The sequence below is a fragment of the Pipistrellus kuhlii genome, unplaced genomic scaffold, assembly GCF_014108245.1.
Source record: "Pipistrellus kuhlii isolate mPipKuh1 unplaced genomic scaffold, mPipKuh1.p scaffold_m20_p_25, whole genome shotgun sequence".
In the NCBI taxonomy this organism is placed as follows: Eukaryota; Metazoa; Chordata; class Mammalia; order Chiroptera; family Vespertilionidae; genus Pipistrellus; species Pipistrellus kuhlii.
The window spans coordinates 1,774,563-1,797,878 of NW_023425524.1; the positions used below are offsets into that span (position 1 = coordinate 1,774,563).

Sequence of the window (23,316 nt, forward strand, 5' to 3'; positions counted from 1 at the left end):
TGCGAATTTTGTTCTGAGCCATTTACCAGTCCCATCTTTACAGACGGGGGGTGAGATTAATGTGATGACACTTCTTTGGAATTTGGAATCGTTTTGGAGCTGGAAGGAATTTTGAAGAGAACCAGTATTCTTCCTGTCAGTGCAAAAATAAAAATAATCAGTGGTCACTAACTTTGTACTGATGGGCAGTGTTTAGTAAAGCGACTGTGGACCAGTGAGGGCTTCAGACATATCCGGTAGGACTGCCTCCTCCTCAAGATTACAGGTTCTGGAAGCCCTCACAATTCTTTCTGCCTGTATGCCTCCTCCGAGCCCCGCCTTCCCCAGGTTTCAAGTTCTGAATGTTACTCTTAACACGAGGGATTTGGACACTGGCTACTTCTAGTGGCTATATAGGATGTTCATTTATATATTTATCCCTAAGTTTATAATTGACTTAATCTAGTTTCATAGCTCCCCGCTGTTGTAGAATTTAGTGTAGCGGATGTAGCAGGAAGTACAGCAGCTTAGGAGGCAGGGAGGTCTGGCATTTACTTGTATAGCATCGTGGACGTGTTGCTTAACCCAAACTTGAACATCCCCACCCAGAGAAAAACCCACCTCAGAGCAGCTGTGAGGACTCGGATAACATGTAAAACATCCGCTCAAGCTTCCAGAGGAGGCAGCGAGCTATCCCCATGGCATTTGTGCGAAGCAGAGCTCCACAGCCTTTCTGCACAGGAAATACAAAGTAAACAGGCAGTGCTGGTAACAACACTTTTATTTCTGTACCCTGTTGTGTGACTGGGAGGTGTTTTCCACTTTCCAATAACTGAATTCGGTTATGACAACGAAAATTCCAGAAGGTAAACTGGTAGTTTATTGTTGCTCATGAGCATAAGTAAACAGACATGGTACCACATAAAGGAGCTTTAAATACTTTGGCCGTGGACTTAATAATTGATTACCAATATGCTTCTAAACCCCATCATTCCCTTCAGACACATCAGGAAAAGTTTGGATTTTTTTTTACTTCAGAAATTTAACAAATCCATAGGGAGCTGACAAAGGCCACCATGACTCGAGCCTACCATATTTATCATGATTATACATATATTGCTATTAAAAATAAAATCATTGGTACACGGCAGCCAACTAATGGCTAGTTTCAGTTCGTAGATCACTTTAGCATCTTTAAAAAATATTTCGCTTCAGAATGGCAGGCTGTAGGGTTTTGTTACATTTAAGTGGATTTAATTTACTAATCTTTTGTGGACTAGATAATTCAGATAGATCCCAAATCAAAGAATTGGATGGCATGTCAAATTGGATTTTATACGGGAAACAGCTGTTTGCAAGAGGCTGCATCATATAGGACGTTTCTTCTCAGAATGTCTTATTCCTGGCTTCACATCTTAACAGCATATGACACTTGTAGACTATTTAAGTGTTAACACACTGGTACTCATGCCTAGAGCAGGATATAAAAACGTGCTGATCACCAAGTATGAGACTTTACATTAAATTAAATTAAAATTATATATTGGTGGACACTGACAAGATAGGGAGTTCCTAGATCCTAGAAAATATTATGGCTAAGGAAATAGAGAACTCAAAAAGAAAAAGGAATCACGCCCAAGAAACTGATTCAGTTTAGTAAAATAGAACTAAGTGCCCTGTCTTAAGGAAAAGTTTATTAATAATAAGGGACAACTGGGACGTCATACATCATTTCTTTGGAGATTAAAGAAATGGCATAGAAAATAATGCATAAAATAGTGCAATCTGAAGGTGCCATTGCTTTTATGACACACAGCCTATGTTCATATGTTCATTTTCTCCCAAAAATCCAGCTGTAGTGACACCTTTTAGCTTATTTATTTAGGCATTATTTATACTTTTACCCATCTCTGGGGCTACATAGGATATCTTAACATTTTAACAAGTAGGATAATAGAGCATACATCTCGGAACTACGAAATAAGAGATTAAGGCAAGCCCCTATAGCGTTCAGTAACCCAAAAAACATGGTTTACAAAAGAAGTTGCTTCCAAAACCAGTGGCGTCAGACTGCATGGCACCCCAGTCGTCTGTAAAGCATGATTACTCTGAATACACTTGTGTTTGCCCCGCCATTTCCAGGCCCTGGACTTCCAAAGAGGAGCTTAAAAAAAAACCACAGCAGGTTCTCTAACCTCAGGTTCTGAAAGAAATTCCTATTTCAGCCCATGTGGAAGCCAAGCCAAGTCCATGGAGGAGATAAGCCGGGGATCCTGTGGGGGGCAGTGTTCTCTTTCTCTTATATATATGCCTTTTCACCTTGGATCTGTCTGCACTGTTGTACCATAATCGCCTCTTACGTGGGAATGACCCATTAAAATAGAGACATCTCTGAAAACCAGCCACGAAGGATGACAGTATTCCATGAAATGCTGTTCTAGGACATGGACATTGTGGCATTTACATCACTGACTAAGATCCAGGCAGGATGGTTCTCTCTCTGGGAGGCTAGTTTACAATTGACATACAACATATGTCAGTTTAAGCTGATCAAAAGGATTTGTGATTTGCTGAACCTTAAATACCATTATGCTATCCAAAAGCAAGTATAAAAGCTACCAAATCAGTCAAGGCAATACCATAACATGTTTCAGCTAGATGGTCTTAAGTAAGATTTAAGACTTAAACAAACAACAGAACTGTAGTGTTTTATTCTCCGACTGTTATGGAACATTCATGCACTAACAATCACAACTCATCAATCTTACGGACAGGTGATTACAAGTGTACACTGTAGAAATTTGGATTTCAAAACAAAACCTGCCTTCTAATGTGTAAAACCTTGTAATGAAAGCCAAATACTCGCGTTCGCTAGTGGAAGACTACAGATACATTTAGAGTATGTAGATAGTTTCTAAAGAAACCCAGGCAACTTGAAAGAATTCATTAACAACTATTAAAGGAACCCTCTGAGGTTGCATCCCTTTGATGCATAAGAATCATACTTTGTAAACCTGTAAACATGTACTTTGTTACTTAAAAAAAAGTCTTCCTGTCTCCAGGAAAGCAGACTGTTCAAGGCCATGCGTATTCCAGTAGGCCTCTTCCAAAGTCATGACAATATGGCTAAATCCTATGGTTACAAAAAATGAGACCTGCTGAGAAAATGAGTTCCAGACAGGGACTTTTACGGATGACCTTGGCTGGCTGACAAATCTTTTTATGGAAATTGTTTATTTTAAAATTACCTTCCCAACAAACCATGAAACACTTGGAAGTTACTTTATGGTGTTTTGTTTTTGTTTTTTTTTCATTGAAAACATACTACATTGTAAATGGAGTTTCAGAGTTAGACATAAAACTGATCAAAATCTAAGGACAATATTATGTAAGGACAATATAAAAAATGGGTGAGAAAAAGTTCCATTGGGTGAGCTTAATCTGAAGGATGCAGAACCATGTGATGTTGGACAGATAAAAAAAGGTGACAACTTTGTGCTTTTTTTCAACTAAGGTACTTACCAAAACCTTAGGTTTTATACAGGTCCTAATTCCCACCTGGAAGGGGACAGTTTTCTACATCACACCTAAATTTATTTTAAATAACTGAAGCCCAAGGCAACAGTTGTTTAAAACAATAGTCAAATAATGACATAATTTAGTACATTAAAATAAAACTAGAACAGTAATATCTGAATGTCTCAAAAATATACACCTGGGGAAAATAACCACTGTACACCATTTGGAGGCTGTTAAAGTGACCACTTAGAAGGTTGAACAGTGCAAGACATGCTTTTCCAGTTACAAGCTCAACACAGGAGTGCAAACGAAATTAAAGCTTTTGTTTAAAGTCGAGGACGAGGAAAGCTCGAAATGAATAGAAGAAAGCTTCCCTTGGGTTATCCCCCAGAAATGAAAGGATCAAAATGCTTTTGCGTAGAACAGTGTTCCTCAATGAACTTTCTTTCAATGGCAAAACTGCATCCCACAGGCCGGGTCCCCTGTGCCCCACTGGTCATCACTCTTGCTCAGGGAGCACACACAGGGGTGAGTGAGGAAAAGTACTAGTAATCAGAGGTCTGATATCGATAGCGCAAGCCTTGGACTTGGGGTCCTGCCTTACCCAGTGTACCTGGACGATACGGAGAATGGATAAAGCAATGGGCTTAATGCTCTATGGTTCCTGTAAAACTGGAGGACAAATGGACTCACCACCCCCTCCCCGGAGGCCAGCTGTTGCGGTGGCTGATGTTAAGTGCTTAAATCAACTCAGCCGCTGCTCTGACAAGTGGAGAAGCATAGAGGTTCAAGATCGATACCAGTGCAAGAGCTTTTTACGTGAGTTGCCTAGGCAATGCATGCATCCATCCATGCAAACGTACGACGTGGCCCCAAAGAGAACTGAAAACATGATATAACTGCATAAATCCCTTGCCAGTAGTTTATAAAAATATATAAGTCAATACTGTAGAGGCCCCTTCTACAGTCAATACTATGGAAGTCCGTTTCAGTTACCCATTACTTCAATACCAAAAAGCATTTACTACTTTTCAGACATTCCAGACAAAGGTCACTTATAACAAAAAGTCAACTTTTTTTTTTTTTTTTAAAAAAAACAAGATACTGTCCATTTAAAAAGTAGGTCTTTTCTTTCAAGTGAACAGGACGTTTTCTGTATTAAACTTCTAGTCGGTCAAGACTGGTTTAAGATCCTTAAGTAATGTGCATATATGCAGAAAACAAATAAACTTACTTTAAACAGAGCTGCACAGAAAAAAGAACTCCTCAAAACATGATAGAATAGGTCTGGTTAGTACAAATCTATTGCAAAGTAAAAAGGTTCTGTGCGTCAGTTCAACCAGGAGAAGCGGGGAGAGAATGTCCCAACCACGAGTTCAAGTTGAAGCTGTGTGCTGAGCGCCTAGAAGCCGAGGGGACGCGCTGCTCACGGAGCCTGATCCGCACGGCTGCTCAGGCTGCCGAGCCAGCCTTCCTCTGGAGCCGGGACCACGTGCCCATCACTTCCTGCTCCGGAGACGCTTGGACTTCCGAAGAGAGTCTATGGCTCCTGCTGCCTTTTTCCGTTTCCGGGGAGAGACCTCGCTCTGCCCGGACCCTGAGGGGCTGCCTACAGCGCTTTCCATGACGTCCCGCAGTTTGCGCTCCAGCTCGGCCAGCCGTGCGTTCTGTTCGCCTATGATCTGGGTCTGCTCCAGCAGCTTCTGGTCCTGGTCCTGCAGCTGCTTCTGCTGCTCCTGCACTTTGGTGCGGAGCTCAGAGATCTCCCGCCTGAGGACGGTCACGCCGGCCCCGTTGGTCTTAACCTGCTGCTGGAGTTTGGTGACCTCTTGTCTGGAAGGGTTCTGCTTGGAGAGCAGCTGCATGGTGGTCAGGGCTGCAGAAGGTCCTGGGACTGTGGGAAAGCAGTTTCAAACAGCCAGTTAATCACTTACAATGTCACACTACCAGTAACACTTCATTAACTAAACTTGCTTTTAAATGGAATGCTCTTTACCACTTCTGATCACTTCTTTGCAATCTAGTTTGTCTACTGGGTTACTCAAACAGGGAAAAGAGCAGGTTAGCTCATCTCCACAGGAACATGACACACCAAACACAGTCAAGTAACAGGTACCTGGAGGCGAGCCCATGAGTCTTCCAGACACATCTGATCCTGGGAGTTTCCTCTTTAGAATTGGAACAATCTTTTCGTCAAAGTACTCCATGGCCATGGAGGAAATGTCCCTCAGCTCCTGGAGCACCTCATGAGCTCGCTGAGGGGCTCTGGTGGAGTTGACATATCTCAGCACACGGTAAATCTCATCAATAACCTAAAACAACGAGCTCTCATTAGCACTTCCGAGATATGTAATAGTTAAACAGGGAGAGCAGTGACTGCTTGTTCTGCAATTCCTGTAAAAATCTGTAGGATGATTTAACTGAGGTACTGACCATGGATAATATCACCACCTGGAACACACGGCTTTGGCCTCGTTAGGATACTTACATTTAGTAAGTACCAGGCACTGTGCTGGGGCTAAAGAATCAGGATGAATATAACTCCTGCCCTGAAGAAAATCAGTGTAATTAGGGAGACATTTATGAAAAAAAAAAAAAAAAATCCCACAAACGGATATACACATGCTAAAGACTAGAGGACTAAACTAAGACATTAAATCCTGTGTGCAAGCAGGGGGAGGGGGATTACCCACACTCATATTCTGCTAATCCTCCAAACCCACTTCACTCTGCCCCGAATGCGTCTCCCAGGCCCCAGGAACCCGCCTGACCTCCTCTCTCTACACTGCCACGTGCTCCGTGTCTGGAGGTTTTGTCTCTCGTAAACCTGCTACGGGTTAGGATGAGGTCTCCTCCAATCCCACTGGCTTGCTGTCACCAAAGGCCTGTTTTCTGATCAATGAAATAGGAATAATTCTTCTATCTACCTTGCATGGCTGTGATGGAAAGTAATGAGATGATATTTATAAATGCTCTGAGAATTAGAAAGTATTTCATAAATATGAGGGCAATGGCGAGAGAAAGAGATAGGTAGCTGCCGATATAAAATTAGGCACAAAATTCCTTTCCAACCGCTCCTTTCCTGAGGGCAAGGTCAAGGCTGCAGTTAAGGAGCCGCGAGAGCAAAATGCCCAAGGGGACCTACTGCATCTTGAAAACTTAGGACATTGTCCACGGCTGCCACCTCGATTTTATCGTCTTATTTTGGTTCTAGAAGGGAGAGGTCAACAAGTGGTTTCTAAAAAAAAAATGGCTTTGACCGCATTTGTTTAGAGTCTAAACTTTAGACAGTAAAGATCATAATTCCAATCACATGATCCTAATGAATTAGAACAAAGATTAGCAACTTCTATAAAGGCCAGATCCTAGCTACCTTGGGCTTTGCAGGCCATATGGACTCTGCCCAAACAACTCCACTCTTGTTAGTAACAGCTGACTGAACTGCAGCCTCTGAGGTCATGAAAACGGCAAGATGTTTCTTAAATATCATATTCTTAACAAGGAGATATGCAATAGAAATGAAGCTAAAGGGGATAATGAACTTCTCAATAATACTTAAGAGATAAGGCCTATCAATCAGATCAGGGTACAATCTGACATTAAGAATCAGAATCTAAGCCGGGCTGGCGTGGGTCAGTGGTTGAACATTGAACTATGAACCAGAAGGTCACGGTTTAATTCCCAGTCAGACCACGTGCCTGGACTGCGGGCTGGATCCTCAGTGAGGGGTGTGCAGGAGGCAGCCAATTCTCTATCATCATTGATATTTCAACTTCTTTCTCTCCCTTCCTCTCTGAAATCAACAAAAATGTATTTAAAAAATGTGTGTGTGTGTGTCTGTCTGTGTGTATGTAATCAGAATCTAAAATTTCTAACTGGTCACCCTTTTAGAGTATTCTACAAAAAAAGCAATGTAGCTAATATGAGGAAAGTGGGTTTCGATAATAATGAATATTTAAAATAAAATGAAAAGAAACAATACCCTCCCAATAAATACCACATAAAATTGAAAATAGAGAAAGTGCGCACAAAATATTAATCTTCTATGGAAATAACAACAAAAGAGAACATTTCGATTTTACTAGGTAGTAATTAGTTCTAACCATGTTGGTACTTTTGCTATTATCAACTAAGTAGCAAAACAACCTTTAATTCCACATTCACCCTTCCATATGAAAAAAGGATATAGTCATAGTTCATATGAATTTACACTCAATTCAAGAAGGATGATACTACTGGAGGTATGAGTATTAGCAAATATGCCACATATACTTATTTCTGGGTTAAATAGCTCTGGGGATATTACTATATAATTATTCATTCCTTTCAAATCTGGATGTTTTATAAAGATCTCATGAAACATTTCTCAAATAAAACAAAACCCAGCTTGTCCCTCCTACTCCACCCCCCGCCCCTAAATTATAACAATCTTGAAGGCAGGACAATACTTATCTTGTTCATTGCTGCGGTATCTCTGGCATCTTAACAAAAAGTAAGTTTTTTTTCTGGAATATGAACTCCTAACAGGCTTCTCTAAGGAACAGCAGGGCTCCTACTGCATATTTCATAATTAACATTTTAAATATAAAGAACACACAAATGACTCATATTCTATTAGGTACTGTGCAGAAAGAAGCCATCCACATCCATCCACAAAAACTCATTCCAGGCAGTTAGGGACAACTCTGACATTTAAGAATCACTGTAACTTTGTAATGAAGTTTACACAGTACAGTCGGCTGTTCTAAGTACGCAGTTCTATGTTACCTTTCCTGGGATGAAGCAACAGAGATTGGAATCCACATACTTCATGAAAGTCATATTTAACAGTGAAAGCCTTGTTTCCACGGCCGCAAGGATGTCTGCATGACGAGCTAATGAATGGTTTCTCCTTTCCGACTCTCTCCTGCAATTAGAAAAGCACCCTTTGGAGATGCGCTGTGGACTGCAGTGTTAACCAATCCAAACATCTTAATGCAACAACCTAACATTTGCATGTCCAATTAGAAATCTACAATTGGATCATAATTCAGCTGGAAGGATAAATAAATCATTATGTCCCAAAACCTTTGCTAACGACTAGCACTTACAAAATATTTAGATTTTTTTAATTTTATTTTATTTTTGCCTATATCAAGCCTAATGGCTGTTAGAATAAGAGAAATTAGAAAAATGAAAAAATTACACTTGGACGTATAGATAGAGATTGTATCTTTTGGCCTATAAAAGAAATTTTAAATGGCGATCAAGTCCAGTTTACCTGTTTCTTCTGCTGCTTGAACTTTCGGTGTTGTAAGAACCCAGTGCCTAACCCAAGTTCATCTGAGTGTACAGTACAGCACTGACACTCACAGGCAGGCCTATGGCCTGTTTTGAGTAAACTTTTGTATGTGCTGTGAAGGATCCAACCTTCTTTTGTGTGTAGATACCCCATTGTCCCAGCATCGGACATTATTCTTTCCCCACTGAACTGTCTTGGCATTCTTGTTAAAAATCAATCGTTAAAAATGGAAGGTCTATTTTATGGACTCTGAGTTCTGTTCCACTGATCTCTATTGTGTCCTTGAGTCAGTACCACATTGTGTTATTACAGCTTTGTAATTGGAAAGTGGTAGTCCTCCAACAACTCTGTTCTTTCTCGATTGTTTTTTTATTATTCCGAGTCTTTTGTATTTCCAGAGAAATAGTAAAATCAGTGTACCAATATCTTCAAAAAAGACAGCTAGGATTTTGTTGAGGATTGCATAAAATGTACAAATCAATTTAAGGAGTACTGCCATCTTAACAATAGAAAATCTTCCAATTCCTCAGCATGGAATGTCTTGCTCCTAATTCCTATTTAAATTCTTTTAACAATGTTTGATAGTTTTCAGTGTACAAGTCCTGCATTTGTTTTGAAATATTTATTACTAAGTATTTTATTATTTTTGGTGCTATTATAAATGAGATTGTCCTTTTAATTTCATTTTTGGATTATTGCCAATTACAGAATTGATTTTTATATATCAACCTTGCATCATATATCCCTTCCCAACTCATTTATTAACTCAATTAATTAGTGTATTCCTTATGTATAAGGTTCTATATATTCAAGATTACATCACCTATGAACAGAGAGAGGAATGCCTTCTTTTCAACAAGAATGTCTTTTATTTCATTTTCTTCCCTTTCTGCCCTGGCTAGACCTCCAGTAAAATGCTGAACAGAAATGATGAGAGGGAGCAAACAACAGTAAAATATCTCTTATTGAGATCCGGGTACCCCTTTACTACAAATGACTATTTAACAAATAAAATGTATTTTAAATACTGATACTCAAAGTAAATATTTTTTCTCTCTCTCATAACACCCAAGCACAAGTCAAGAAACACACAAACAAGATCCTCCATTGTAAAGCATTGCCGCTGCTAGCCATGACACACCTTGGGAGTTGTGCTTTGACTTGTTTCTGACATAGATTATGGTACCTCTCCACTTTTAGAAATCCCTGATTCAACATTCTCTGGCAGACCAAGTCCATTCTTTTACAAACCTACAGGGAGAGAGGAGGAGAAAGAATTTTAGAAAGTAATAATCAAATTAATGACAGACAATTAACTTAAGACTCATAACTGAACAATGCAAGTTCTCTGTGCTAGTATTGTTCCCATTTACGGTCTGAATCCTTGAGTCATATGTGGGTGAATCCCTCATACTTTGCAATTCTGACAATAATGCATTAAAAACTAATATATGTAGCCGAAACCAGTTTGGCTCAGTGGATAGAGCGTCGGTCTGCAGACTGAAAGGTCCCGGGTTCGATTCCGGTCAAGGGCATGTACCTTGGTTGCGGGCATATCCCCCATGGGGGGTGTGCAGGAGGCGGCTGGTCAATGTATCTCTCTAATCGATGTTTCTAGCTCTCTATCCCTCTCCCTTCCTCTCTGTGAAAAATCAATAGAATATATTTTAAAAAATTAATATATGTAGGCAAGGAAAACTTTTCTTTCTGTAAAATATATTTTTATTGATTTCAGAGAGGAAGGGAGAGGGAGAGAGGGATAGAAACATCAATGATGCAAGAGAAGCACTGACTGGCCGCCTCCAGCAACCTTCTCTCCCTCTTTGGGAACACAGCCTCCAGCCCCAGCATGTGCCCTGACCGGAAAAGGAACCACGACCTCCAGGTTCACAGGTCAACGTTCAACCACTGAGCCACACCTGTGGGGCAAAAACTTACCTTCTAACTTAGGTATTTGTTAATAGTTCTAAATGTATCCCCACTAATAGGGTCAGATACTGTAGTCCTGAAGGTCAATAAGATAATATATTCAAAGGTTTTTAATAGTTTGAAATAAGGGAAATTCTTAGATAAAAATGTATATTCAGCCCTAGCTGGCTTGGCTCAGTGGATAGAGCATCAGCCTGAGGACTGAAGGGTCCTGGGTTTGATTCCAGCCAAGGGCACATGCTCAATCCCCAGTAGAGGGCATGCAGGAGGCAGCCAATCAATGATTCTCTCTCATCATCGATGTTTCTCTCTCCCCCTTCCTCTCTGAAATCAATAAAAATATATATTTTTTAAAATGTATACATATAATCCAACATCTCACAAAGTTTATATGACCTATAACTGGAATGAGAATTCTTACTCATTTCTACTAGTGATTTGGGTTAACTATAGACAGTTTCTCTATTCCAGATACTATGATGTCCTCCAAAGAATCTAAACATGTGTAGCAGACTCTCAACTATTTTGAATCTTTAAGGAATATGATGTTTATGTACAGTAAGAGCACAGGATCGAAACACCTAAATTTGAGTGCAGTCTTTATGCTCTCTGGAGCGAGTCAGCTACCATTTAAAAACCCGAGTGAGCCACCTGTACAATGTGGACAGTATCCAACTCGGGGACATCATGAGGATTAATGGAGCAGTACATGCTAGCTCATTGGTAAACTCTAAAGTGTTACATAAAAACCATGTTAAATAAATTTTAGCTTAGTACTAATTTAGAAACTATGCTCCATATACTTAGCTATGTTTCTGAGATATCTCAGCATCTTTCTTATCTTAATGAGACCTAGTACTTAGTATCTGTGTGTTTGTTCTTTGATCCCTGACAGTTTTGCCGTGACTCAGATCAACCTGAACATTAATTTTCATTGTACAGATGGTGGTGGTGATAGGGAGGGAAAGAGAGTGAGATAAATCTATATCAAGATCAAGTCAATCAAGCAAGGGCTGTCTTACACATTTTTTTCTCTCTCATAACACCCAAGCACAAATGTTTGACAAATACCTGCTGAAACTATTGATACAAGTTTGCTTCTTCCTAGGACAGGGACAAAAAAATTCAAACTGGTTTATGCTAATAAAAGTACTAGTACTCTAATATTAAATAATAGATACGTCCTAAATCACATGTCAAATTAAAGGTATTAAGTAAAACAGTTCTTTTCATATGTATTTTTTGACTATATATTTATCGACTTCAGAGAGAGAGGGAGAGGGAAATAGAAACATCAATAGTGAGAGAGAATCATTAATTGGCTGCCTCCTGCACACTCCCTACTGGTAATTAAATCGTACCCTGACTGGTAATCAAACCAGTTCACAGACCAATGCTCAACCACTTAGCCACACCAGCCATCCTTTTTAAAAAATATTTTTATTGATTTCTGCCGAAACCGGTTTGGCTCAGTGGATAGAGCGTCGGCCTGCGGACTGAAAGGTCCCGGGTTCGATTCCGGTCGGGGGCATGTGCATTGGTTGCGGGCACATCCCCAGTAGGGGGCGTGCAGGAGGCAGCTGATCGATGACTCTCATTGATGTTTCTAACTCTCTCTCTCCCTTCCTCTCTGTAAAAAAATCAATAAAAATATATTTAAAAAATATATATTTTAAAAAAATATATTTTTATTGATTTCAGAGAGGAAAAGAGGGGGAGAGAGAGAAGCATCAGTGATGAGAGGGAATCATTGATCGGCTGCTTCCTGCATAGGGGATAGATAGAGCCCGCAACCTCAGCACGTGCCTCTGACCAGAACGGAACCCGGGACCCTTCAGTCCACAGGCTGATGCTCTATCTTTTAAGCCATCTTTTAAGACAGTACCTTCTTCAACATTGTAAGAATCCACAGCTCTCAGTTTATCAGGACATACAGGTATATCTGGTTTCTTTTTTCTTCTTCTTTTTTTAAAAAATGAAATAATGATGATAAGAGATGGAAGCTACTGTTGTTTTTATTAACATCCTTACTTGCTTCCCCCACCTCAAGTTGTCAACCCCAGAGGTTCTCAAAAACAGTTTCTTAAATTTGACAAGTCTGTGAGATAAAGTGGTAGAAAGTAGGATTCTGATCATCAGTTCAGGACATCTAAAGCTTCACACACCCACAACCCATCTCATTTTAATCCAAGTCACGCTTCTGCAATTGTTTTGTTCCACTATGTGTCTGTTGTTGTTTTTGTTTTGTGAGGAACATTCTTCTTCCTTTACTCACGGGATAAACCCATAGTCTTGAAGAAGCCTGTTGTGGTAAATCCTCTCGGTTACCCGAAACCCTTGTACATATGTGCCTGCACGTGTGGTCCTGGTGCTGTCCGTGTGCTCAAGGAACACTGCTTCCATGCAAACACTGACAGATTCCTGATGAACCCCTTTGCTGTCAGACTAGAATCCATAGAAGAAGGAATTACCCTCCAAATATTACAAGCTCTTACTTGAACTTAAGCACCTTAATAAAATCAATGACCTGGGGATGAGACTGTAAAGAAAAAAGGAAAAGCAGCAATAAAGGGGGTGCATTCTCTATGACACAGCAGAGGAGCAGTGGTTCCCAAAATGTGGTCTAGGGAGGGACCCCTGGGATTCCCAAGACACTTTCGTAAGTTTAGGGGGCCAACCATTTGCATAATATTAAAATGTGATCTGCCATGTTCACTCTCAGTTCTCTCACAACACACAGTGGAGTTTTCCAGAGGCAACACAACCTGTGAGGACATTGTTCCCACAGCTGATATCCTATCTAATAAAAGAGTGATATGCAAATTGACCAGCTTTCCACCATACAAGATGGCTGCCCCCATGTGGACACAAGATGTCCAGCAGGGGAGGGCAGTTGGGAAGGACCAGGCTGCAAGGGAGAGCAGTTGGGGATGATCAAGCCTGCAGGGGAGGACAGTTAGGGGTGACCAGGCTGACAGAGGAGGGAAGTTGGGGCGATTGGGCCTGCAGGGAAGGGCAGTTAGGGGTGACTAGGCCTGCAGTGGAGGGTAGTTAGGGGTGACCAGGCCTGTAGGGGAGGGCAGTAGGGGCAAACCGGCTAGCAGGGGAGCAATTAGGCATCAATCAGGTTGGCAGGGGAGTGGTTAGGGGGTAATCAGGCTGGCAGGCAGAAGCAGTTAGGGGCAATCAGGAAGGCAGGCAGGTGAGCAGTTGGGAGCCAGCAGTCATGGATTGTGAGAGGGATCCCAGGTTGGAGAGGCCTGTGCTGAGGGACACACGCCATGCATGAATTTCATGCACTGGGCCTCTAGTACTATATATTTTTGTGCTTTCTAGAAATGTCTAAAATAAATTCTTAGGGTCCTCAGCAACTTTTAAGATTGTAAAGGTGTCTCAAAACAAAAAAGTTGAGAACCACTGGGATAGAGCAAGAGATATGAAGAAGACAGCTTGCCTGTTTTGTTGTTTTTAAAGTAATGGTTTCTAATTTTCCTACCCATCAACCCTCTCTCTCTCTAACTGAAATTTTCTAACATTGGAGAAAAGATGTGAAAGGAATTACAAATGGCTAACAGATTTCACTAGCTAGAGTGCTCGAGACAAAAGCATGTATTTGTATATTTTGTTATCAACGGAAAAGTTTCATTCCAGATAATGTGCAAGACTTCTGACTCTGACCTTCAGGAAAACGTATGTCCTGAGCCACTAACAGGATTCCGTTAGTTTACAGGCACTCCACTTGCTCCCCAGAGTATCTGATAGGGTCTCCCTCAAACCTCCCGAGTCGGCGCTGTCCTCTCCAGGTGGCTCTACTCTGCTCCTTGACCTCTGCCTCCTGTTTCAAACACTCCTCATGCCTGTCAGAGGGCCTCGGCGAGTCTGCTGCATCAGCACGAATCTGTCTGACTTACTAGAAAAACAACTCAAAGTGCAGGCTTTGTCAGTACAAAAGTTGAGTCCAGCCAGATAATTTTAAATACACTAGAGGAATTAAATACTTAAGTACTTAAAATCCTGTGGAACCAGGACTTCCAAGCTCTGGGCACATTTTTGGAGCAACTCCGATGGCAGGAAAGCAAACAAACAGAGGATTGGCGAGGCGCTGGGCCGGCCCTTTCGAAATGGCTGGACCTCGGAGTCCAGTTTCATTATTCACGGCGTCGGGAGGCAAAGCTTGTTAGCAACCTAAGCCACAAATCACTGAAAAATGTTAGCAATTTCCACGTAGAGCAGATCTTTTAAAGAGAACACGGAATACTGAGTACCTGTTCTCTAACTTAGAGGCTGGCAGAGTTATGACTGAGGTCCTAATCAGGCAAGTCAGCTGGGAAGGAGGAAAAACATACATAAACTAGCCGATAAGCCCGAGGAGCCGACATTTAGCTTATGAAACCAATTCCTTTCAACCACATCCAGCCTTAATTCCCCTAAAAAGATAACAAAAGGAACGGTGTCATGTCTGTGCTTCACAACACCACACCTACTGAAGTGCCTGGTTTTCTTAAGGTACGGACGCACACTCAAATAGAAAAGGCCTGGAGAACACCACCGGCACTGTCTCCAGACTGCCAATTTCACCTAAAGGGCATAATTAAACTTACTGCTGACATCTAGTGGCTAGAAAGAACATCTTTCTTTTTCTAATGTTAACCGAAATTGTACCCTATGACACCAAAGCAAAGAATCTAAAACTAAAAGCATGTCCAACTCCCCCCAGCAAAAGACTATTCATTTAGTCGAAGAATAACCCATCATCCCCAGGTAAAGAAGGAGTGAGTTCCCTTTGGCTAACGCAGAGAAAAACACAGCTGTGAGATGTCAAATTGGCTGCAGCATCTTTGGGGTGGGGGGGTCAGAGGCTTCGTCAGGAAGGGCTCCTTGTGAAAAAAATCTTTGAAACTACAAATCTGTATCCTCAAAAGGCGAGGAGAGATACCTGCTTAAAAATTAAGAATGCAACTGAATATTTCACTTGGAAGAAATGTCACTTAATAGATTGTGGGACGGGTTTTCACTGTCCCCTAGAATGGGCTAGTTCCTCCCCCCTTTAAAAATGCTTTTAATTTTTAAAAAACTAAGACAACTCACAAAAGAACAAAACTTCCAGTTTTCCTCAACACTTATGTAAAGCAGAACTGCGACCATTCCAAGCTTTGCAAAGCTATTGTCTGGCTGAAAGGCTCAATTCAAATGCTATGTATGCCCAGACACCATGCATGCCTCTGCTCAAACACCATTCTTTATACAAATCTGAAGAAATATTTAAGATTCTACATTAAATTCTATGAGTCAGGTATGTTGAAAAGTCAGGAACAACCCATTTTGAAATGCACTTTCCAGCTGAAGAATTTTCCATCCTGCAGGCTGGAATGAACTGCTGTGTTGACTAGCAAAATAAAATTAGTCATCAGTTTGAATTAATATCAATAAGCTTTGTTTAAAAAAAAAAAAACCTGCGTGATTTCCTTTCAAAGAATGCCATTATAACCCACTTTAAGCTGGAGGTTTAACCCTGAAACACACCTATTGATTTAGGAAGAAAAATGCTAGACACAGCACATTCAAGAAACACGTCTTTGTCCTCTTAAAAAACAACCCCGACCACAGACTTAGCGTCTACACAGCATCGGGTTGCAATCACTTCAAGATGTCCACCCCCTTCCTCTCCTCCCCGCCACTGGGCGATAAATTCTCGCAAAGGAAGCAAAACACGTCTGAGCCGAGACAGGCATCAAACCTCCAGCCAAGCCACCCCCAAAGGCCGAGTCATCCTTTTCGGGAGTCGCTGGCCGGACGGGCCGCTGTGATTGCAGGGCGCAGGGTGCAGACTCCCCTGCAGCCGGCGGGGCGGTGCAAACCACTAGTTAGAGACCCCGGGTCCAGGGGCAAGTGGCTCCACTGGGGGGAAGGGAAGAGGGGAGAAGGGGGTGTCGGGGCGGCGCGGGTCCAGTCCCCCGAACCTCGATGTGGGGAGAACCCACCGTTCCCCCACTTTATCTCCTCCAACAAGGGGGGCGACAAGACGTCCCTCTAGCAGACACCCCGACCCTGGCTGGGTCGCCGCGGGGTCATTCTGCCTCCTTGGGGGTCCCGTCCCCCCTAAACCCGGCTGGGTCGCCGCGGGGTCATTCTGCCTCCTTGGGGGTCCCGTCCCCCCAAACCCGGCCGGGCTGGGGGTGGCGTCCAAAGGGCACCCGACGAGCCCCCTCGGGGGTGCCCGCTCAGGCCGGGCAGAGAGGGGGAGCCCCAATTCTTGGGTTATGGGGGGCGCAGTGGCCCCGGAGAGTCGCCCCCAGCCCAGCCCCGAAGCCAGGCGGCCTCGGGACAAACAAACCCGGATGACAGGCGCCGGGAGGGGGGGACGGAGGGCGGGAGGGCCGCGCTCCGGCCTCGGCGGGGCTCGCGGGGCGCTCCCTCCCCGGGGGACGCGCTCCCCTCTCCGTCCTCCCCAGACCTCGGCCCGGCGGAGGGGCGGCGGGTCCCCGGGGCGGCAGGGGGGGCTCACCAGGCGCAGCTGGCTGATCTCGTCGTAGGACATGAAGCTGAGGATGTTCTCGATGGCTACGATGGGCAGCGCCACCAGCGTGTTGTTTGGAGGCAGCTGGTCCGGGGCCGGCGCCGGGGCCGGGGGCGCCTGGGGGCCCGGCTGCGGGGGCTGCGGCGCGGGCGGGGGGGGCAGCCGCTGGGCAGAGCCGATGGCCGAAGCGTGGCCGCTGTCGGCATAGCCGCCGCCGCCTTCCTCAGCCATCCTCTCCTCCGCCGCCGCTGCCGCCGCCGCCGCCGCCATCTTGGGGGTTTAATTCCTTCCCCCACTGTGAGGGGGGGGGGGATCAGGGGCACTTCCGGTGCGTCACTTCCTCCCCCGGGGCCGCCGGGGAGGGACACCTGCGAGGGGGCGGGGCCTGCGGGTGAGGGGCGGAGACGCGCACAAAGCTGTTTGTTTGAGTGACAAGGGGGCGGGGCCAGGGAGCTCCGGAAGGGGTGACCCCTGATCTGAGATGAGGAGGACTCCCGGGGAACCCGCTGCAGTTTTCTTAAAGCTTCCTGACAAAGGAAGATAAAAATGAGGTGGACCCAAACCTGTAGACAGAACTATGTGTTTAAAATATAAGTTTTCAAAAATCATAATAATTCTTGTAACATAGAAACCCACACCTGAAACGTACATGTTCATGTTGACCAATGTCACACCAATCATTTAATTTTTAAAAAATGTACAGTAGTCTCCCCTTAGCCATGGTTCCATTTTCCATAGTTTCAGTTACCTACAGTCAACTGTGGTCTGAAAAATATTAAATGGAACATTCCAGAAATGAACAATTCTTCAATTTTAAATTGCACACTATTCTGAACAGCATAATAAAAATCTTTCACCGTTAAAAAAAAATCATAATAATTGACTTAGGTAAATAAAAGCAAATGAAGTATTGATGAAAACTATCCCATGCATGAAACTTGCAAATATGTTCAATGAAAGAAGCCAGCACAAAGGGCCATATATTATTGTGGGCTTCCATTTTCCTGAAATGGCCAAATCCTTAGGGACAGAAAGTAGATGAGTGGGTTCCAGAGGCTGTAGGGAGCTTAGGAAAAGGGGATGGCTGTTAAGGGGGAGACAGAGCTTCTTTTTGCGGGGAGGAAAAGGTTTTGGAATCAGATCACAGTGATGGTTGCACAGTTTTGTGAGAATACTTGAAACCACTGAATTGTACACTTTGAAAGTAGTACATTTTATATGTGAGTTATAGCTCAGTGAAAATTTTGACTTAGGCAAGAATCATCAAAAAGTGCTAAAACTAGCCCTGACCAGTTTGGCTCAGTGGATAGAGCATCGGGCTTTCGGACTGAAAGGTCCCAGGTTCAAGGGCATGGACCTTGGTTGTGGGCACATCCCCAGTAGGAGGTGTGCAGGAGGCAGCTGATCCTTGTTTCTCTCTCCTCGATGTTTCTAACTCTCTCTCCCTCTCCCTTCCTCTCTGTAAAAAAAATCAACAAAATATATATTTTTTAAAAAGATGCTGAAGCTAAAAAGTAAATGTGTGATGTGGAACATAATATTTAGGCTCAACTCTCCACAAATTACATATTTTGAAGCTTTCTGTTATTTAGTTCTGATACTTAAGGTTTCCAAGATGTTCTTTCTTTTGCAGCTTTGGTTTGGAATCTAATTGTTGGATGGTAGATAAAGAAACTGCAAAAACTGCAAAAAAATAAAATAACTAAGGGCAACAGGAAAGGGGTAAAGGAGCAACTAAAGCAAGATTAATTGGAAGTAGTGTTGGTTAGCTTGTTAGAATCACCATCCTTTTCCTATTCCTGGGCAAGTAAATGATTGGCCATTTTACCTATCATTGTTGCAAATTGCAAATTCCTTTGGAGTTATTTCTTCAGTACTACTTCTACCCCAGGGATGATTAGCATTCAATAAATGCTTTATGCCTAATGAATCTGACACATTTGCATATTTATGATATATTAGTTTTATCTCAACTAATCGATTGTAATTTCACTTTTCTACTTAGGATATTGCTATCCATAGAACCTATTATAATTTGGCCTGAAATGAACTAATTGTCTACCTTCATTTTAACACAATATCTGGTTAACATCCATCACTGAACTAAACAACACAATACAACTCTGGAAAGAATTTAAACCACTTCCTGACAGTAAGCTCATTCACATTGTCCTCTGTTTATATACATTGGCTCTGTGCCCTTATATTCCTCACACATTTTTTTTTAATAGAAAAAATTTCAAAACAAATGGTTGCTTTATTTTAATTATTTAAGATTGCCCTCACTGGCTTGGCTCAGTGGATAGAGTGTCAGCCTGCAGACTGAAAGGCCCCAGGTTTGATTCCAGTCAAGGGCATGTACCTTGGTTGTGGGCAAATCCCCAGTAGGAGGTGTGCAGGAGGCAGCTGGTTGATGTTTCTCTCTCATCAATGTTTCTAACACTCTATCCCTCTCTCTTCCTTTCTGTAAAAAATCAATAAAATATATTTTTTAAAAAATCAATGCTTGGCTGTTCCATGGATTCCCACTCATCTCCCGCAAAAAGATGGCGGCTTCTTCTTGCCGAAACTGGTTTGGCTCAGTGGATAAAGCATCGGCTTTCGGACTGAAGGGTCCCAGGTTCAATTCCGGTCAAGGGCATGCAGGCACATCCCCAGTGGTGTGTGTGTGTGTGTGTGTGTGTGTGTGTGTGCAAGAGGCAGCTGATCAATGTTTCTAACTTTCTATCCCTCTCCCTTCCTCTCTGTAAAAAAAAAAAAAAAAAAAAAAAAAAAAAAAAAAAAAAAAAAATTTAAATTAATCAATAAAATATATTTTTAAAAAAGAATCGCATGGAAGTTGGGTGGCTAACCATTGGCATTGATCTTCCAAAGGACATTCTGGGAAGAAGCTGTACAGTGTTTTTGCCTCCTCCTACCTCACTTTAAGTGTTTGGCCTTTTATGGATATTAAGCATTTAACAATCACAGACCAAGCAATTACTCACATCATTGTCTTGTATCCCTTGGCTTCCTGATATTATTTTTAATAGTTCTTCCATAATCATATAATAGCTTCATTTATAAGGTCATTGAGATCCAGGAAATAATGAGTGTTCAAATCATTTAGCCAAAGAATGTAAATAATTACACAAGGCAGGATGCTCCCAACTGGGCTGTGGAGGGTAGTGTTTGTAGGATTTAGATTTCACAGCAAAGAAACGTAAAAATGTCATATTGCAACTGCAAAAGGAGATGGGCTAGGTGTTGGAATCTATTGTATCCTGATAACACGTTTAAAATGGGAGTGGTCGGATAGCAGAAGGAAGGAAGATTTCTTTGTCAAAATAATGGAAGTAGATTTATTTAGGGAGCTGCATCCTTGTGTTCTTCCTCCTCCTCCTCTTTGTGAGAATGCTCATTTTCTTTTGTAATATATTTTATTGATTTTTTACAGAGAGGAAGGGAGAGGGATAAAGAGCTAGAAACATCGATGAGAGAGAAACACAGACCAGCCGACTCTTGCACCCCCCCCCACCGGGGATGTGCCCACAACCAAGGTACATGCCCTTGACCGGAATAGAACCTGGGACCTTTCAGTCCACAGGCCAATGCTCTATCCACTGAGCCAAACCGGTTAGGGCTGGTTGCCTCTTGTATGCTTCCTTCTCAGTCTTCCTGACCAGGGATGCAACCTGGGTATTTTGGGATGACACTCAATAACCAATGGAGCTACCTGGCCCAGGGCACTGGTGTACTTTGCAAGGACAGAATAACACCAGACTGAGAACATTTAGGTAGAGTCAAAGATGTTGAAAGGCAAAGCTTTCAATAGGCAGAAGACTAAACGTTCTTTGTTTCCTGCACGTTATATTGATTTTTTTTTTTTTTTTTTTTTTTTTTGTAAATTAGAAAATCAAATAAAGAAGGAAGCATAGAATTTCAGAGACTGGAAAACAGGGTGCAGAAGCAAAAGGGATCTAAGCTTCGGATGCAGCGTTTACAGAGTGTTAGTCATGCCTTCTAGGCTGGTCCATAAAGGAATTCAGCTTCTTGGTTTGTTAAGATGAGAGGCAGAGCAGTACTGACATGGACGTCATGCTTGTAGAAACTGTAGGATGAGCTGACGTGGTTTGACCTCCCGTAAGATGGCCAGGAGAGCCATGCTCTTAGGACACACCGGAGAAGCTCACCGTAGCTTCTGTAACGGAGTGACAGGATGCCTTCACTTGCGACCTCTGAGCCCATTGCCAGGAACAGCGGCCATGGACATCCCTTGGGTTGGACGGGAGCGGACAGGAAGCTGATGTGGTTTTCAGCAAAGGCAGTAGGCAGCTTGCAGAGTGAAATCAAACGTCACACAGCGATTCAGGACTCACAGGGGCCGTGGCTTCCAAAGGCATTTTCTGAAGAAAGGGCTTCCTCCTGCAGAGTGCTGGCCAAGCCCTGTCCCTGACCATGAACCTATCCCTAACTGGTATCTTCACCGAGAAGGCCAGGCCCTTCAGGGTGCCATGCAGATGGGTCCTCCAGCCATCGATCTCTCTGCCATCCTCAGAGCGAATCCTTTGTTCTTCCCGTGTCCTTCAGCGGCACCGTTCTTATCCTCTCGCCGTTCCCTCTTTCCCTCTAAATCCTACTCATTTTTCTGGACCCAGCAATGTCCGCTCTGCTCTGGGAAGCCTTCTCATACGACTCCACTTCCCCGTCCCACAAAAGCACAGCCCTGTGCTCCGTGCTTCCTAAATATGAACCCACTCAGTGCACGCCCGAGCTTTAGGAGGGAGGTCCTTATTGTCACTATGAAAGGAAGACCGAGACAGAAGCATCTAAAAAAGGAAAGAGAGAGTTGACTTGCAAAGAATGCAGGAGCGTCAGCCTTCTGGCTCCGCAAGTACAAACACAAGGATTTAAAGGGATTTAAAGGGATACAACCTTGGGAGATTCTGCTGACCCAATGAAAGCACAGCTTTGGGGATGTCAGCACCTCCTCCTCACTGACCACGTAAAGACCTAACGGGCTTGGTGATACTCATCCTGCTGAGCCGTTATAGAGCATGCTGCCCGAAACACCAGCTCACTCACTCCCTTAAGCTTCCATTGGAGAAGACAGCTTCATTCTTGGAAGATCAATAATGGGCAGTATGGAGCATACATTCCATGCTGCTGTGTTGGGAACCGATGGGCCAAATTAGGATTTGGAACAGCTTTTCCCGTCTGCCCACCAGCCCTGAGCCACCACCCTCCTAGGGGGTCCGGCTCTGACTTCCCCTTGCTCTTCCGCTGGAGGTAAAAGTGGAAGCACCAATCTTTCTGATTGGATGAGGGCCAGGAGGTGACGATGGAGACTCATATACGGTGGGGAGCATGTGACTAAACTCCAGTTTCTTTTTTCTTTCTTTTAAAAAAAATATATTTTATTGATTTTTTTTTTTTTTTTTTTTTTTTTTTTTACAGAGAGGAAGGGAGAGGGTTAGAGACCTAGAAACATCGATAAGACAGAAACATCGACCAGCTGCCTCCTGCACACCCCCTACTGGGGATGTGCCTGCAACCAAGGTACATGCCCTTGACAGGAATTGAACCTGGGACCCTTCAGTCCACAGACCGATGCTCTACCCACTGAGCCAAACCGGTTTCGGCCTAGGTGGGTGACCAGGGACAAAATGCCGTGTAACCCACCACCGGGCCATTGAGTCATCCCGTTCGAAGTGACAGGCTACCATTAAAGTAAATCAGACAGTGATAAAAGGAGACCGAAAAACAATCACTAGCCTTCTACACTAGCAACCTTTTCATTTTCCCAGCTGAGGCTCACTTTATTTTTAGGAAGTATAATTGCTCCCCCCCCCTGGAGCCAAGCAGGAGTTGCTTTTCTTACATTTTTGGCAAGACTTGGACACAATACCCTTCTCCGAGGAGCCTTCCCGATTCTCTTTGAAATGAGAGGGTGGGGGCGAGGCCGGTTGGAAAAAAAACTTTTAGAGGTTATTTTAACTCAACTCCCCGGCATAACAGCTCCACTTGAAGCCCGGACTATTTCAGGAAACGAAATTACTTTTCTTTAAAGGCGCTTGGAAAAGAACATCTCATCCCCACTTTAGACGCTAAG

The 23,316-nt window shown here is 43.1% G+C and overlaps 2 protein-coding genes across 3 annotated transcripts in view; one reads left to right on the plus strand and one right to left on the minus strand.

Annotated features, from left to right (window-relative positions):
• TP53BP2 (tumor protein p53 binding protein 2) overlaps positions 1–23,316 on the plus strand; it is a 69,762-nt gene that overhangs the window by 2,576 nt on the left and 43,870 nt on the right. The gene's annotated exons all lie outside the window — the stretch shown is intronic.
• FBXO28 (F-box protein 28) lies at positions 1,013–17,529 on the minus strand. 2 transcript variants are annotated; one of them, XM_036453430.2, is made up of 5 exons: positions 17,214–17,524; positions 9,921–10,030; positions 8,266–8,404; positions 5,615–5,810; positions 1,013–5,392 (listed from the first exon to the last, which is right to left on the minus strand). In XM_036453430.2, exons 1-5 carry the CDS (start codon positions 17,493–17,495, stop codon positions 4,998–5,000), a joined length of 1,122 nt encoding a protein of 373 aa, XP_036309323.1. In that variant the 5' UTR covers positions 17,496–17,524; the 3' UTR covers positions 1,013–4,997. The 2 variants fall into 2 exon arrangements, with proteins under 2 accessions (XP_036309323.1, XP_045443042.1); XM_045587086.1 differs by lacking the exons at positions 1,013–5,392; positions 5,615–5,810 and adding an exon at positions 7,941–7,979 and having other exon boundaries at positions 17,214–17,529.